General features: G+C 38.4%; 1 protein-coding gene across 1 annotated transcript in view; it reads left to right on the top strand.

Moving 5' to 3' along the window:
• Positions 1 to 309: 309 nt before the first annotated feature.
• Positions 310 to 17,086, top strand: part of LOC119409504 (focal adhesion kinase 1) — a gene marked incomplete in the record, with an annotated part of 45,932 nt that continues 29,155 nt past the window's right edge. Inside the window, 14 exon segments of the mRNA XM_037676394.1 lie at positions 310 to 411; positions 1,341 to 1,458; positions 1,602 to 1,632; positions 2,470 to 2,540; positions 4,428 to 4,445; positions 5,063 to 5,119; positions 7,359 to 7,379; positions 8,659 to 8,756; positions 9,171 to 9,255; positions 9,389 to 9,489; positions 14,425 to 14,540; positions 14,637 to 14,737; positions 16,175 to 16,264; positions 16,391 to 16,595. Of these exon segments, the coding sequence (XP_037532322.1) occupies positions 379 to 411; positions 1,341 to 1,458; positions 1,602 to 1,632; positions 2,470 to 2,540; positions 4,428 to 4,445; positions 5,063 to 5,119; positions 7,359 to 7,379; positions 8,659 to 8,756; positions 9,171 to 9,255; positions 9,389 to 9,489; positions 14,425 to 14,540; positions 14,637 to 14,737; positions 16,175 to 16,264; positions 16,391 to 16,595 (1,145 nt within the window).

The raw sequence follows: 17,086 nt of genomic DNA, 5'->3' as shown, positions 1-17,086 counted from the left end.
TTTGTATTTTATGTTTGTACACACAGATATGCATTATAGCTCAGCAATGGCAGCCCCTGGCTGGCTTTCTTCGGCTCTGCTTGGCTCATTTGACTCAGTTGTTGAGATTTATTCATTATTAATTCAAATTCTTGACTTTGACAGACAAATCCTTCATTGAGTCTGCTGCTCAGATTCTTTAAAAGTACCTCCCGTGCTCCAAACGATCTCGCATATCCATGGCTCTATATAACAAAGAATATTTCCAAAATATTTGCCTTCTGCCAGATTTTTAATGTCTGTGTCTGTTTTTTGTCTCTGCAGCCAACACATTTAGCTAATTTTAACCAAGTCCAGTCCATTCAGTACTCATCTTTGGAAGAGAAGGACAGGAAAGGTATGCTGCAGCTGAACGTAGCAGGAGCTCCAGAGGTAGGATTGTGTATTCAGTTTGCTCATCTCCTGTTTGTTAATTAATGTAGAGTACACAGTAGGTTCTTGTAAAATTTAAATGTTTTATACCATGTGGTCATCAGCGTCTTGCTCCTAAATCAGGACTTTGGGATTTTTTCAAGTGGAAGTCGAGACCTGACACAAACTTTTGACTAACAATTAGTTAAGTTTCAGATAGGAATAATTGATGTGACTTAGTTTGTTGTAAACCTACAATAATTTCACTTAAACTAGGGTTGAAATCAACACTAAAGGTGATCTAATAAAATATTTGAGAACATGGCTGTCCCCTCGCCCCACCCCTGTAGTGGTGTACGGTAATTATCATGGACGTAGTCATTCATCTGAAATTTATTTTTCAACTTTTTGACGATGCTCTCACCAAAACATTTCAAAATCACGGTGTACTTATGCTTTGTACTTTTGTTTGCTTGTTTATTGTTATTGGCTTTAAATAACCTTAGTCACAGCCCTGTTCTGTCCTTTAAGAGCAAAATAACTCTGTGTGTGTTGGGTGGGGGTGGGGGTGGGGGTGTGAGAGCATCACACACAAATGGTTCTGCTTGTTGAACAGTTACAGTTGTATTCCCACACAGTCAGATCCATTAAAAGATGTGGCACAAAAATTAAAACTGGGATTATAAAGGCAGCTCTTGAAATTTCCTTTTAAGTGTAAATGTGTGTGTGTTGCTCACGTACATGTGCTTGTGTGTGTTTTGCAGCCAGTCACTGCATGTGCTCATCTTGCAACAGGGGTGTGTACTTGAAAAACGTGGTGTATGAGCTGTCCGTGGTATTGGATGTTAGTCCAAGTAAAGCTCTCTGAAGCAACTCCCTGTCCTGCTTTTACAATGATCCCGCTGTGTGTGTGTGTGTGTGTGTGTGCGTGTGTGTGTGTGTGTATGTAGCCCCTCACTGTCACTACAGTATCGCTGACTACTGCAGAAAACATGGCCGACTTGATTGACGGTTACTGTCGACTCGTCTTCTCAGTTACTCACTCGTTCATTATTCGAGTTCACAAAGGTAGGTTACGTAACTGTTGCTGTTTCTGTTCTCCCAGATTTTAATGTTTTAGTCATTGCTGTGATGAAAAACAAAGAAAATATTTTACCTTTTACAGCATTACTGAAATTTCTAAGTTCATAAACTCACTTTTGTCTCTGCAGATGGTGACAGAGCGCTTCCTTCTTTACCAAAGTAAGAAAATTAATTTCTATTGTTTGATCGTGAAAACATTTGCAACTTTAAAATAAATTAACTTGAAGAGGTTGTAATGAAATGTCTGGAAATTGATAAAAAAAAAAACTGTGTCCATTTGTTGGATCAGCACATCATCCTCCACTTATTCCTACAGTTTTAGTCTCTGTCTCAAATTCATATTATCACCTTAGTTTAGTTTAGTGCTGCTCATTTAATCATCTGTGTTTATATATATATATATAAATACACACACGCAGTATATTCACTCATTTATCTTCAAAACGGTTTCAGATTTTAGCTCCCATAAACCACACTACAGTAGTCCCCCACTACTTTGCAGTTCGACTTTCGCAGACTTATTACTCTTTCGTGGTTTTTCAAAGTAAGATCGGACATGACACACTTGGCAGATTGATGGATGAGCCGCACGATCGGTATGGATTTAAAAAAAATATATATAAATTAAATTATTGAGCACCTCTGCACCTGTGTGCAGCCCACATGTACAGAGAGAAGCGGAGAAGTGGGTGTGGCCGAGAGCACTGGCATGTAGCAGAGAGCAGCCGGAGGCAGAGAGCTGAGATCATGACATGCTGTGCTCTTTTAGAGCATTTAGAGTTTATAAACATGGTTTAGAATATTGCAAGACTGTAGGAAGGGTTTAAAACTCCTTTATACTACTGTTCCTACTTTGCGGTTTTTCACTTATCGTGCCGGGGAGCTGAGAACGGAAACCCCCGCAATAAACGAGGGACTACTGTATTGACTGCACGTGGGTGGAGATTTCTTCAGGTAAAGTGAGCTACAGCTGTGTTTTGTGTGCGTCTGTTGCAGAGTTTTGAATCATGAAAAGCGGATGGAAAAACGAATGGATGGAGTACGAACGCGAGCCGTTTGTGTGTCAGGTATGTATAAATGTCTTCTTCTGCTTCTGGGTCCTCTGCTCTGAATGTCAGAGTCAGAGATTCTTTATTATCATTCCACCACATGTGGTACAAACATGAGTCTGTGTGAGCAGATGAGCACGAATGAACACATCAACATGAAACAGATCAGCAGCAACATGATGTGATTTTTCACAGTGATTATTCTGGTTAGAGATTCATGAGTCTAACAGCCTCAGGGTAGAAGCTGTTCCTCAGTCTAGTGGTTCTACACTTAATGCTCCTCAACCTCCTTCCTGAGGGGAGCGGGGCAAAAAGTGTGTGTGCTGGGTGAGTGGGGTCCTTCATGATGCAGGTGGCCCTCTTCCTGCATCTAGAGGTGTAAATGTCTGTGATGGTGGGGAGACTGACTCCAATGAATGTCATGACTGTGACAGAGGTTGGATAAAGAGTTTGTAGATATTTCAGTGTAGTTTCTCATATAAACCCTCACCAGTGTGCACAGTGAAGAGTTCTTGTCTCGCCAGGCGTCCCTGTGAAAAGCTTTAGTCACTGTTACTGTCTCTGTCAGTCTGCTGAGCTCTGACTGACTCACATCTTATTACTTTTAATGTTTAAACTTTGTTTATAAAGCCCTTTAAAATAACCACAGCTGCAACAAAGTGCTGTACATGTAAAATCATGGACATTTCAAGATTATTTGTCATTTCGCCACATGTGGTACATGTGGTGGAACAAAATTGTGTACACAGGGTCCCAGTTACATCCAACAAAAGTATAAAATGTAAAAAAAACAGTTATAAGATCTAAGATATGAAGTAAGAAAAACATTAATAAAAATGCACTAAGCAATAGCAGCACAAAAGCAATACACAATGCACATAAAAAGAATAAAACAGTAAAACCTCTACAAACAATAAAAACTGCTGTGCAAGTCTCAAGCTGTGCCTGAAGAAACCATGGAATAAAAATGTGTTTTTAAGAGTTTTAAAAAAGGACAGTGAAGAGGCTCGTCTGATGGGAAGAGGGAGATCGTTCCATAATCTTGGAGCGGCTACAGAAAAAGATCTGTCCCCTCTGAGCCTCTGTTTGTCTGTCTGAACAGTTCTCACTTGTAAATGAGTTTTCGAAGCTCAGTGTGATGTATATGTCTAAATAAAGGCTGATTTGAAAAAGTTTGGCCCTCATTACCTCCAAGAAAGTGAAGTGAAAGCAAGTTGAAAACTTTAGCAAACTGCTAAATAATATATGTTAAATGGACTGCACTTATATTTCTTTTTCTTTTTTTATACAGGTTAGTCTCATTGAGCCACGAGAACTCATTTTCAAGAGAGACCTGTTTAGGGAGCACATGGTGGGGGTTAAGGGCCTTGCTCATGGGCCCAGAGTGGGGCGAATGAGGGTGGGGGCAAGTGTGGGTGTTTCACCTACCCCACCCACAATTTTGATGTTGTCGGGGCCGGGGCGTGAACCGGCGATCTTCGGATCACAAGCCCACCTCTCTAACCTCTGCGCCACCACTCCCCCATATATAGCATATATAGTGTCTTTCTATCTTATCAAGATACTCAAAGCACTTTACAACACAATCTGTGTCCTCATTTATCCATTCATACAGCACTCTACTAGATCTATACAAAGAATATTCAGTGTTTTATCACATTCATACACTGATGGGACACACATCAGAGGCAATGAGGGGTTCAGTGTCTTGCCCAGGGACACTTCAGCATGTGACTGCTGGTGGAATCGAACCCCCAGCTCTTGCATTGGAGGTCGACTGCTCTAACCACTCAGCCACAGCCGCCCACATGTGAACCTTTTAATTTTTTTAATAATTACGGGCTAAACTGATGTTTGTTTCCATTTTTTGTCCACTGTTTTTCATGCTGCATGGGGCGTCTGCAGGTCACATTAGTGGTGACGGTAAAACACATTCTCTAATCTATATCTTTTTGATCAATACATATATAAATATTTTGGCAGTTGGCATATCGTACACGTGCACAGAATCTTGGTATCTCTCTTTCTTTATCTGCCTGTTTTTTATTTTATTTTTTCTACGACCCATGACTAAAGCTGTTTTTCTTCAGTTTTTTTGTCTGAGGGGGAAAAAAAAAACTTTTCCGTCCCTCCCCTTTCTTCCTGTCTGTATCTCTCCGTCTGTTTCCGTTGTTATTGCACAGCTTCAGAGTCATTCTTTGTGTGCATCTGTGCAGTAGTCCATGAACATTATAACTGTTGTGTTCTTGTTTGGAATTGGTTATGGTTACGTTTTTTTAGAAAGGTATTCACGATGACAATGTGTTTTTGTTGTACCTTGCACCCTTTTAAACCTAAATTCTGTAATTGCATGCGGCGATGTGCGTCGATAGCAAATGGTCCATGTAAAGAGACAATTTTAGAAGCTACAATATAACGGTGCATCTTTGATTTGTGCTTTGTCAAAGATGTTTTTTGATTCACCTTGTTGTCACTTCTATGTGTCCACAGAGGGATAACATTTCTTTGCTTTTTCTAATGACTGTTCTCTATCGCTGCAGAAACAGACGATTATGCTGAGATCATAGATGAGGAGGACACGTACACTATGCCTTCAAGTAAGTTTGCACATGTTCACACTAAAGTGCTGCTAACATGACAAGCAGGTGCTTCTGTTGATCAGTGGAGTTATATAATAATGTTTCTGAGTGTGTGCAGGTAGAAAAGCTGTTGTTACAGCATGTAGAGGATTACAGAGACAAACGTGTGGTACTCGTATTTATGTGTCTTGAGAGGCGTGTCTCATCCAAAATCAGCCACTGTGTAGTGCGGACACTCTTATTGTAGCATAAGCAACAATTCCAGTTTGAAAATTATTTTGGTTTAATTTGTTTAACTTTTATATTAGCTTATGGTTAATTCTATCATAATAGAAATGAAAAGAATCTCTTTGAATTAAAATAAAGCTACATGCAAGACTTGCAAGACAAATTTAACATCAGTAATAATTCAGACAGTTTTAAAACAATCACATAGAAGGATGAGGAACCTTTAAATGAAACTACATTTTCCAGAGTCACATGCTGTCTACTAGAGGGGGAAGCCCCACACGTTAGCCCTGTACGCTGTATTTATTTCTGTGGGCTGCCACAAGATTAGGCAAGACCCACAGCTTCCTCAAATTCTTGACATGTTAACTGCTTATTGTCTGAGTTATTGTAGACAGTTTTAATGCTAAACTCTTTGTGGTTCACTTCTAATTGAGGTTTTAGTCGCAGAGTTTACTCAGATACATCAAAGCGGCGTTTCTGTGGAAATGTTATGTACATTTAGTACCTTACTTGTTGTACTTGTCTTTTTGAACTGCTTCAAAAGCTTCAATTTGAATAAATAGTTTTTCTGAATAAATCTATTTCAGGTTAGAGTTGTTTTAATTCAGCAGCAGTCCATTTTACCATACCATACCATACCATTTTATTTATAAAACACTAAAAACAGCAACAAGGCCAACCGAAGTGCTGTACAACGAAAACAAACGAGCAAAGGACATAGCAAAAAGTACATAGATTCACAGAGGTAACGATAAGAACTACTGTAAATGTCTAACATTATAGAATACAGACAAGTTAAAATCAGCTCACACAGTATCAAAAACCAAGGAATAAAAGTGTGTTTTTAAATGAGACTTAAAAACCGTGAGAGATGGAGCCTGCCTGACATGCAGTGGTAACTCAGTCCACAGTGTTGAACCTGCAACAGACCCCGTCACCTCTGAGCTTAAAACGAGTGCCTGGAACCAATAAAAGCATCTGGTCTGCTGACCTCAGAGAGCGATGTGGGACATATGGCTGCAGCAGATCAGCAAGATAAGAATGGAAGAGCTGTTCAGAGACTTAAAAACTTGCAGAAGGATTTTAAAATGAATTTGAAAGTGAACCGGGAGCCAGTGCAGGGAGTCCAGAACTGGAGTAATGCGCTCTCTTTTGACTGTACCAGTTAAAAATCGGGCTGCAGCCTTTTGAACCAGTTGTAAATGTGCAGTAGAGGTATGACTGTTTCCAAAAAGAAGTGCATTTCAAACATTTTGTTCTTGGTCTAGCTGTTAGCTTGTCAGTTTGCTCATAATGAATTTCAAGCTTAGGTTGTTCAAAAAGATACCTACAACATGTTTGATTACTGTATTCATAAATGTTCCACTTCTTGCTGTCAACTATCTGAACTATCATTTTAATATAATATCTGAGAAAGTCTCTGCATGTTAGGTGAGAGTGTTTTACAGTTTTTTAGTAGAATTTCCCACTAAAACTGCCACAAAATGTCTGGATGTTAGCACATCAACACAATCCAACCATGGCTGTTCCTTTTGACCATGTATGATTTAAAGTCAGTCCTCTTTGGACTTGGACTTGTAAACATAAACAAATTTCTTTAAAACTAATAAACTTGTATATAATTAGTACTCCAAAATAAATACATATTCATTAGTCTGTTACACAAGATTATTTGCAATCTTCTGTAAGATTTGGATGCGAGTTTGTAGCTTTGTTGCAGTCTACTTTCAAATCTATGCATCCTAAATATTATGGGTTGAGTTGCCACTGTAAAGCACACCTGTTCCAAACTGTTTGAGCAAGAAGCAACCTAAAGAGTGTATTCGTTTGCTTTCCTGTCACATTTGAATTTAGAACATTTTTGATAATTCCCTAGTTAAATATTTTTTAAGCAGAAAAATGTATGTGCTTCTGCTTTGGGTCACGTTTATAATGATATATTTATCAAAGACCGCCCTAACAACCTGCAGCTCTCTGTACTCAAAGCTAGTTATTTCTGTCTTTTATCACTAACCCCTTCTCCCAGAGTACTATGGACTAGATCAAGGTAATGGACGTGATACTTTGATTTAGTGATTGTTGTGACCCTTTTTATGTTTGCTTGCAACTGTAATAGTACTATTTGAAGTTTTCCTGTGTCTGTGTCTTGTTAATTTGCCCCCTGACCCTCTTTCTGATGTTTGGTGTGCTGTCGTTTTTTTCTGAACAGATGCTAGATTCAGAACTTGAATTTTTATTTTGTTTTTGTTTTCATTTAATCTAACTCGACGAGGTTACTCATTGCATGTTCCTGTAATTGCACCCTAAAGTAAGAGGAAGGTTTTAGATAGCTACAGATATTTATATATTTTAATTTGTACAACACAAACCACTAACAAAAATTGTGGTTTACATCATAATTTAATAATAACAGCAAATTTTCTTAAAGTTCGGACTACATGTGTGACACTTAGAGAAAGGGCACAAATATGGTCAAGTCTTGAATTTGTTTATGCTACAATATATATTACCACATTTACACTGCCTTCACTCCAGTAATTTTCCTGCCTTATATAGTTTAAAAGATGCTCACGTGCTCGACACAGCAGAAATGATTTTTTAAAAGTCAATGTCTAAAATGTATTTCTACTAACAGATGTTCACGTGCTCATTATTTTCACAAAGTCAGAGCAACAGTGTCAAGCAAACCAAACTAACAGCTTTCAAAAGTCTTGTGTTTCTCAGACCTTTTGATTTTCATTCTTTGGAGAAATGCAATATTTAAAATGTTTCTTTTGACTCCAAACTGAAAGAACAATGACCAACATTGTTTTAAAATCATTTGTAACACAGGTTTTATTTTAGCCTGTGAATGTTACCACCGTGATGAATCACTTTTAAAATTCACCTGACTTTATCCGTCCTACTTATGAATCAACATAATAATTTATGTTTACTTAGTATTATTGGCTGTTTGCCCGTGTTATGTGTTATATGCTGTGGTTTGCTGACGCTGTCATTGCATGCTGTTGACAAAGCTGCAATAAAGCCAAGCTTGTTAGAGGAAGAGATCAAAACTCAATATATAATAATACATCATCACATTGGTGCAAATTCCATGTCACTGTGGAGAGATAATTATTCTAATAATTTATTTGACCGTTTGTTTTGCCTTTGATGCAGAAATAAACACAGGCACACTGTAAAGTGCTCTAACAAGCTTGGAAAGTGCAAAGCTTATGAGTGGATGTACAGTACGTGTGTTGTTGATCCATCTCCTTAATGTGTTCTCATTTTTGTGTCCATATCGGTTTGTGTGTAAATGTCTCCGTCTTTCATGTATATAGCACAAGATTATGAGATACAACGGGATCGAATAGAGTTGGGACGTTGCATTGGGGAGGGCCAGTTTGGAGATGTCCACCAAGGAGTCTACATCAGCCCAGTTCGTACCTTCAGTCTCATATCGCATGCAACTTCTTTCTTCTAACCCTGATGTCCCTGATTCTGACTTTTAATAAAGAAACTAAAGAATAGAATCAAAGAAATCTGCAACATTTGTCTTATTTGTACCGTCTCCCAGTACAATTGTTTTAAGACTGAATAAGATTGTCCACAAACTTATATCACAACAACAGTTTCTAATAAACCTGTTTAACAATAAAGCTGTACCAAAATAAGATAAAGAGAACAGCTTATTGCTCTGTTACAGTATTGATAAAATATGACTATATATTTCTAAACAATCATTTTTAATATATCCCATACCTTAAAGCATTATTTTGTGTTTGTTGAGTTACTATTTTTTTTGTTTTCATTTTAATTGAAAACAGACAGGTGATGTATTTGTTTCCTGCAGGACAATCCAGCTCTGTCTGTCGCAGTGAAGACGTGCAAAAACTCAACGTCAGACAGCGTCAGGGAAAAATTCCTACAGGAAGCATGTAAGGTCTTTGTGTGAGCACTTTGCCTTCACAGAAAAGAAAAAAATATATTTGTAATTAAGAATTTTATTCAGAAGGGGAATGTTCTCACCACTTTTGATTTGTGTGAACCTCTTTATTTTTACTCCTGCAGTGACCATGCGCCAGTTCGACCATCCTCATATAGTGAAGCTGATGGGAGTCATCACAGAGAATCCAGTGTGGATCATCATGGAGCTCTGCACTCTTGGGGAGGTACAATGCTAAGAATTAAAATAGAAACATGCATTAGATGGTGATTTTGAGGCATGTGTGTGTTTATAATTTATAGAATTTTCTAAAAAAAAATACAGTAACTAATGAACTTTATTTCTTTTTCTAACTTTGTTCGGTGTTTCATTATGGGAAACGGCAGCTCCAATGACATCACGTCTGTCTAAGACAGACCGGTTGAGCAGTAATCAGAGCTTCGCCCCCATCATGATACTATGGTTAAACTATCACCTACTTCTCATTCTCGCTTTCTTCTCATGAGAAACTACAACTAAGCTCCCTCAGAGCAGTTCGGCAAAGTTCGGCCCGGGCTTTTGTTCAAGAAGGGGCGGGCGAAGATACTCTGAGAACAAAATGACGCAATTTTCGTCACACAACGTTGTCAATGAGAGACGATTTCATTTTATCGCTTTGGATTTAGTATGCAGGGGCCTTAATTTGGTGCTTCGTGAGAATTATCTTTTTTTACAGTTAGGAGCAGTGACCGCATCATGGTGAGCTGTTCTCTCTGTCGCTCAGCTCGGTTCTACGTAACTGAGCAGTTGCTGGTGTGACTCAAGCCAACGCGTCAAGGCGAGCTATCATTCCTTTGATAAAGCATTAGCTTGCTAGCTTTAAGGTTTGTTTCCAGCTAACTTGTTATGACAAGCTACTTTATCCAAAGCTCTTAGCTCAGTTTAACCCTGCTGCTTGTGTTAGCGACATACAGCATACGTGTCACAATGAGCTAATAAAGGAGGCTGTATCTTGCCCATGCTCCACGTCATGTTCATGGAGGGCCTCCATGCTGGGTAGGTACCCTCACTCAATGTGCATTGCATGCATTGGTGCCAAACATGTGCAAGCGTCACTGATGAACCCAAAGGTGTGGCTGCACTTCTCCATGTTGGTAAAAATCCTAGAAAGGAGGCTGAGTTGCAGTCGTGAATAGTCAGGACTCGTGCCTGTCTTTAATTGTGGTAACAGATGATGGCTATCAACCACAAGCCACCACGAGCTGGGCGGACATGATGTAAGAGAGGTGCCCGGTCATGCCATCAATATTCGACAACGGGGAATTTGAAACGAGTCAGGAGGAGGCAGATGCTGATGCGAACTCCGACCTCCTTGACATGGATGAGATGGAGAAAGAGGAAGATGACTCCACTTTCTTGGCTCCACATTCAAGTCCACCGAGCGGTCGCCCAGCATCTCTGGTGGATGGTGATCTGTATGTTGTCTGCAGACAAGCAGCTTCAAAATTGAGCATCCCCTGTCCTGCAACTCAGGATGCAGAAGGGAAAGAACAAGATCTAGATGAGGGTAAGAGACATCTGACATCTCAACCATCTAAGCATACGTGTCTTTCTCGTAATTGAGTCCTCGAGGCTCAATGAGACTAACCTGTATAAATAAAGGTTGAATGAATTGGAACAAAGGTGGTGCACAATCCATGCAGGTACACAGACTGGCCTAGGAGTTAATCCTATGGAGCAGCACCAGACGCCTGTCAGTGAGGGTAACTCATATGGTGAGGAGCTTGAACAGAGAAGCAGATCTTTTGTCCAGGGGCAACCCTCTTTATGGGGAGTGGTAACTCCATCCTCAAGTGGTGGAGCAGATCTAGCAGAGTTACGACAGGGCTGCCGTAAATTTTTTCGCCTCATAGGAAAACACCCACTCCCTGCTGATTTTCTCCCTGTCATACTCCGATGCTACACTGGAGATGGATGCTCTGGCTCACCTCTGGCCACATACTGCTGTATGTGTTTCCGCCTCAGCTTGATTTCTCTTTCACTGGGTAAAGTAAGAGAACAGGGCTGGTCTTGGATTTTGGTGGCCTCGTGGTGGCCATCCAAGCTCTGGGTGGCAGAAATCATCCAGATGCTGTCAGAGGAACCATGGCCTCTTCATTCTCACAGGGATCTTCTGTCCCAAGCCAGGAGAGAAATTATCACCCCCACCTAGACCGCATAGCGTGTGAAAGTTGGAATTTAGATGAGGCTTGCCTCCTCCCCAGAGGTCATTGACACAATTCAAAATCCAAAGGCCTCCTCTACTCGCTATCTTTGTTATGATGGTAAGTGGTGAGTTTTTGAAAAATGGTGTGGGGAGAGGCACATCATTCTTTTTCAGTGCTCTCTCCTGGATGCTTTTTGTTTTCTTCAGAGTCTGCTGGAAAAAGGGAAGGCTTACACTTTTGTAACGTTTGCACGTTTGGCAGCAATTTCTGCTTGTCACCTTGGATTTGTCGACAAATGTGTTGGACAACACCCTCTAGTAGTGTGTCGCTTCATGAAGTGAGCATAACTTAAGCTGCCAGTCTCTTTGCCTCTAGCACCATTGATGTAGGAAGCCCTCTGAACCCGTGGATGGAACAGGGATGACTTTTCTATGTTTTAAGACTGTTCTGCTTTTAGCTTGAACTACAGCTAAAAGGGTGAGTGATTTACTTGCTTTATCCATCAGTCATTTTTGTTTGCAGTGGGCACCTGGGCTCTCTAAGGTGCGTCTGAGGCCCAATCCAGCATTTGTGCCCAAGGAGATGGATTCTGTGTACAGTTGTTGTTCAGTGGAGCTGTTAGCTTTCCACCCACTGCCATTCTCTTGTGAAAAGGGGCAAAGTAATAATTCTCTATGCTCCGTGCAAATGCTGAAAGCATATGTTGACAGGATAGCTGGCTTCAGGAAGTCAGACCAGCTGTTTGTTTCATGGACTACAGCTCATAAACACATTCCAGATTCACGCCAGAGACTGGCACACTGGATTGTGGAGACAATTAGTCTCTGTTACAGGTGTAGGGGTACAGAGCCCCGATTGATCTGAAAGCCCATTCTACCAGAAGCATGACCACATCATGGGCCCTGTTTTGAGGGATATCTGTCCAGGATATTTGTGTGCTGCAGCTAGCTGGGCCTCACCTCACTCATTTGTTTACTTTTACAGTCTGAATATGGCTCAGCCATCCCTACCTCACACTGTATTGGACGCCAAAGCTCCAGAGCCCTTTTTTCAGGATATCTGTTGACTTTGGGGCTTTCATGCAATACGCGAGTGCACTATACCTCCCATAATGAAACACCGAACAAATTTATAAAAAGAACATTAGGTTACTTAACATAAGCCTTGTTCTTTGATAACAGAATGAAGTGTTTCGTTCAACACTTCCCTCTTGCATGGACACAAAAAGAAACCATCCTAGAATGACCTGATGTATGCTCAATAATCCAGGTAAATAAATCTAACAAGGTGGAGTCAGGTCCTCTGGACGGACTCTTCATCTTAGGTTCTGAAGAATCCATCCAGAGGACCTGACTCAACTTTTTTAGACGTTCTAGAATGAGTAGGAGGTGGTCAGTTGACCGTGGTATCATGAGGGGGCGAAGCCCTGAGCACAGCTCAACCTGTCTGTCTCAGACAGATGTGATGTCTTTGGAGCTTCTGTAGTTGGTCACACTGGAGCGTTTCCCATAATCAAACACCTCACTATGTTATCAAAGAACCTGGGATATGTTAGTTAACTCAACGTTTTCCAAACCTCTTAAATATTAAACAAATTATGGAAAGGCACAAAGTTTTAACCATTTTCTTATCAGTAATTCAGTGTGTCTGTCCGTTCTTAAACTATATATTTAGGTTTAAATTTGGATTTAGGGACACACAAATAAAATGACTTTTTTTTTTAAATCAAAAACATGTTTATTTTTTTCTTCACTTTTTTCATTTCTAAGTTGGACCTTTGTATTCCTAAATATTTACCTAAAGTAATTTTGGGTTATAGTTATCGTTACTCTGCAAAAACATAGATAAATAAATAAATAAATAAATAAATAAATAGTTATTTCATTAAAATTTGTCTCCATGGGGCCAGCCTGGTTTTGAACAAAAGTTCTGCACGTTTATTTTTTTAGATATTGGACACTTTATATCTCATCTTTAATCTACTCCTTTCATTGTTCCATTTTTCAGAGGAATGTTTTTATAAATATATATTTTGTTATTTATATAGGGACAAGTGTTAAATACTGTACACATGTATAACTTTGGCTAATTTGCAATGCATGGCCTCAGATATTCAGTTGTACTATTACCGTATATAATTCAAGAATAAGAAAGGCAGCATAATTACTATAGGGATAAACTTATGTTATGCATACAGGCAACTTGTCAAAAAACTTAATATTTTATTGATTCATTTTAAATATTGTATTTAGTTAAAAAAATACTTTTTATCTTAAGGCACTTTGTCACTTGCTGTTTTCTGTAGAATAGAACTGCAGTTTGTTTATTATTCTTTAATGAGATAAAAAAAACAATGCTAAAGATTACAGTTTGACAAGAAATCAAATGGCAATCTATGCATAAAATATATAATTTGACAATATATTTACAGCCTGAAGACATCTAGTACTTAATTTTAAAAAACAACGACTTTGAAATGTCTTTCAAGAAGCTCGCATAAATTTTCTTGAAAAAGAGTGAAGACAAAATAATATTTTAAAGTGATATCAAGTTTGATCGATAAAAAGAATCACAGCTGATATTCATTTTCAAAGCCATACATTTTTAAAGTCTGTTTTTACATTGTATATTGATTTTATTTCTATGTTTTAATAAATTGCTGATGTGAATACTAAGAAAAGACAGGAAGTTTTAACATTAAGACAGTAATTGGTCATTTGTATCTTATTTTTTGTTTCTGTTGCTCATTTAATACTGCTATGTGCATGTTGTTGCACTCACAATGTTCCTTTTGGATTTGCAGCTTTATTTTAATTTCTTTGTCAACCTTTGCTCTTTATTTTTTCATTTGGTACACTCAAATGTTGTTTGTTTTTATTCTTCTTGTTTTTTTTTCTTTTTATCTTAAATTCACATTATTGTTCAATCAACAGTAATATTTTTTCTGTCTTTTTGTCCCTCTTTTGTGTCCATAGTTACGGTCGTTTCTCCAGGTTAGAAAGTACAGTTTAGATCTGGCTTCTCTCATCTTGTACTCTTATCAGCTCAGCACAGCACTGGCATATCTGGAGAGTAAACGCTTTGTACACAGGTATAAAAACATCCTGAAGTACTTCAACCTAACATCACAAAACAATGTGTCCCTTGTTCTTCATTAATTCTTTTTAATTTATTTTGCTTTCTTCAGGGACATTGCAGCAAGAAATGTTTTGGTGTCTACAGTTGATTGTGTAAAGTTGGGAGACTTTGGACTGTCTCGATACATGGAGGATAGCTCGTATTATAAAGGTAACTAAATACTGAATAGGTCATGGGACAAAACTAGTATCTTATTACTCTGTAGCAACCATTGAGGGACAATTTTATTTTGTTTTATTTTGTTGAAAATATCACTCTGTGGCAAATTTCTATAAGTTCCCACAATAAAAGTTTCCTAATTTGATAAGAAGAGCTTAAATATAAACTACTGTAATTAAACCTTAGTTCTAAATTTGGCTTACAGATGGCAACAAGCAAACAAAAAACTTCTGTAGCTGTGCAGTAGGTAGCAAGAATGAACCAACCAATCAAATAGCTCAGATTTCCACTATGGCAGTTTTTATTAAATATGTTGTTCATGTACCAGTAATTCCTGAACCAAAAACATGATTTAATTCATGTTTCTGAGAGAAGTTTGTCATAAATCAAGTTATGTGTATGTAAAAAGGAAACACTTAGATGGTTTACAACCATCTATGGCCACTCACTTCTTTGAACGTTGCAAAGAATCAGCTAGTGTTTATGACTTTGCACATCAAAGGCTCTGCTATAAGCGCACGTTACAGCAGCTGCTCAGACAAAACAGCCATGCGTTGCTTGAAGAGTGCATAATGTGCACTGGTAAGAGGATTACAGCAAATCGCTTAAAAGAATTGAGTTAGGGAAGGACTGTCTCATTGCAAATGCACGTCAGGTGAGCTAGAAAGCACCTAATGTGGTATGACCATAGATCTAAAGGTTTCTATAAAGTTTCCTGGATTAAAAACTTGCTCAAATGAAGTCTTGCTTAGACTAGCAACAGTTAAAATATTAATTTCTCTGTTCCATTAGAATACCAAATCGGACTTAATTTCTTATTTTCAACTTTTATTTTATGGTTTATATTATTTATTTTATGCACAGAAATTACTTCATTAAGACTGTCATCATAATTGAAATGGGATTCATGTGGTATGTATGCCTTGACTTACAAGTTGGACCTACTGGTAATCAAATCAGAAGAGAAAGAGCCAACAGAACTGGTCAGACTAGTGATGGTAATGTACTCACTGTGATTAACAGTCATACCATCTCATACATGAGAGAGCAAATAACCAGTTATACAAAATTGTATAATAGTGGATTGGTAACATTTGAAATTGGAAAACACAGAGATTGTTCCTGTCATGAAAGCTTGTTTGTATTTTTTCAGGTTATTTATGCAAGTTCTGTATATTTCATATGCTGCAAATTATTAGCTTAATTGCTAATTCCAGAGCAGATATTTTTATGGGAACTTTGCATAGATGCCTAACACCATCCTGCATCTAAATTAAGTGAATTTTGTTTGACCCCAGTGAGCTGCCACAAACTCAAAAAACAAGCCCAGTGCAGGATTTGTCCCATGGCCGACACGGTCAGATCACAAGACTGTGATTGAAACTGATCAGTAAAGTGTGACTTGTTTCTTTAATTCCTGTTTCCTAGCATCGAAAGGTAAATTACCTATCAAATGGATGGCTCCAGAATCCATCAACTTCAGACGATTTACATCAGCTAGCGATGTCTGGATGTTTGGTAAACTTGAGCTTTTTTTAAACCCAGTTTATTGTTGTGCACATTAAACTTGTTCACTCTTTTTCTGAACTTGAGCAGCCTGCCTTGAGATAGAAATTTTTACTTATGTTGCTCTTCTGTTTATAGGCGTCTGCATGTGGGAGATTCTGATGTATGGCATCAAACCCTTCCAGGGTGTGAAGAACAACGACGTTATTGGCAGAATTGAGAACGGCGAGCGGCTTGCCATGCCCCCTCAGTGCCCTCCCACTCTCTACAGCTTGATGACAAAATGTTGGTCGTACGATCCCAGCAAGAGGCCGCGCTTTAATGAACTGAAAACACAACTAAGGTATTTAACAAGCCATGACTGACATACTTTGAATATTTACTATTCAAACTGTTAGCTTTTTAAGGGTCCAGATAAAGAAAGATTAAATTCTGATTATGGTGCAGAAAATGTATATCTTCCTTCTGAAGGATTATAAACTTACATCAAGAAATTTTCATGTTCTTTGCTCTGCACAAGATTGTGGTGGATATTTTTGATATTTTTAACTAGTATGGCAGCCACATTATAAACAGTGTTTTGAAATAAAAAGATTAAATAACATTACCGGTATAATTTTATTTACGTTTTTACATCTGTCAAAGGCAGAACGTACAAACCGGATTCCAAAAAAGTTGGGACACTAAACAAATTGTGAATAAAAACTGAATGCAATGATGTGGAGATGGCAAATGTCAATATTTTATTCGTAATATAACATAGATGACAGATCAAAAGTTTAATCTGAGTAAATGTAACATTTTAAAGGAAAAATATGTTGATTCAAAATTTCA

The sequence above is a fragment of the Nematolebias whitei genome, chromosome 5 (genome assembly GCF_014905685.2).
Source record: "Nematolebias whitei isolate Nwh7 chromosome 5, NemWhi1, whole genome shotgun sequence".
In the NCBI taxonomy this organism is placed as follows: domain Eukaryota; kingdom Metazoa; phylum Chordata; class Actinopteri; order Cyprinodontiformes; family Rivulidae; genus Nematolebias; species Nematolebias whitei.
The sequence above is the reverse complement of the archived record's forward strand: the minus strand, read 5'-3'. Positions and strand labels throughout refer to the sequence as shown.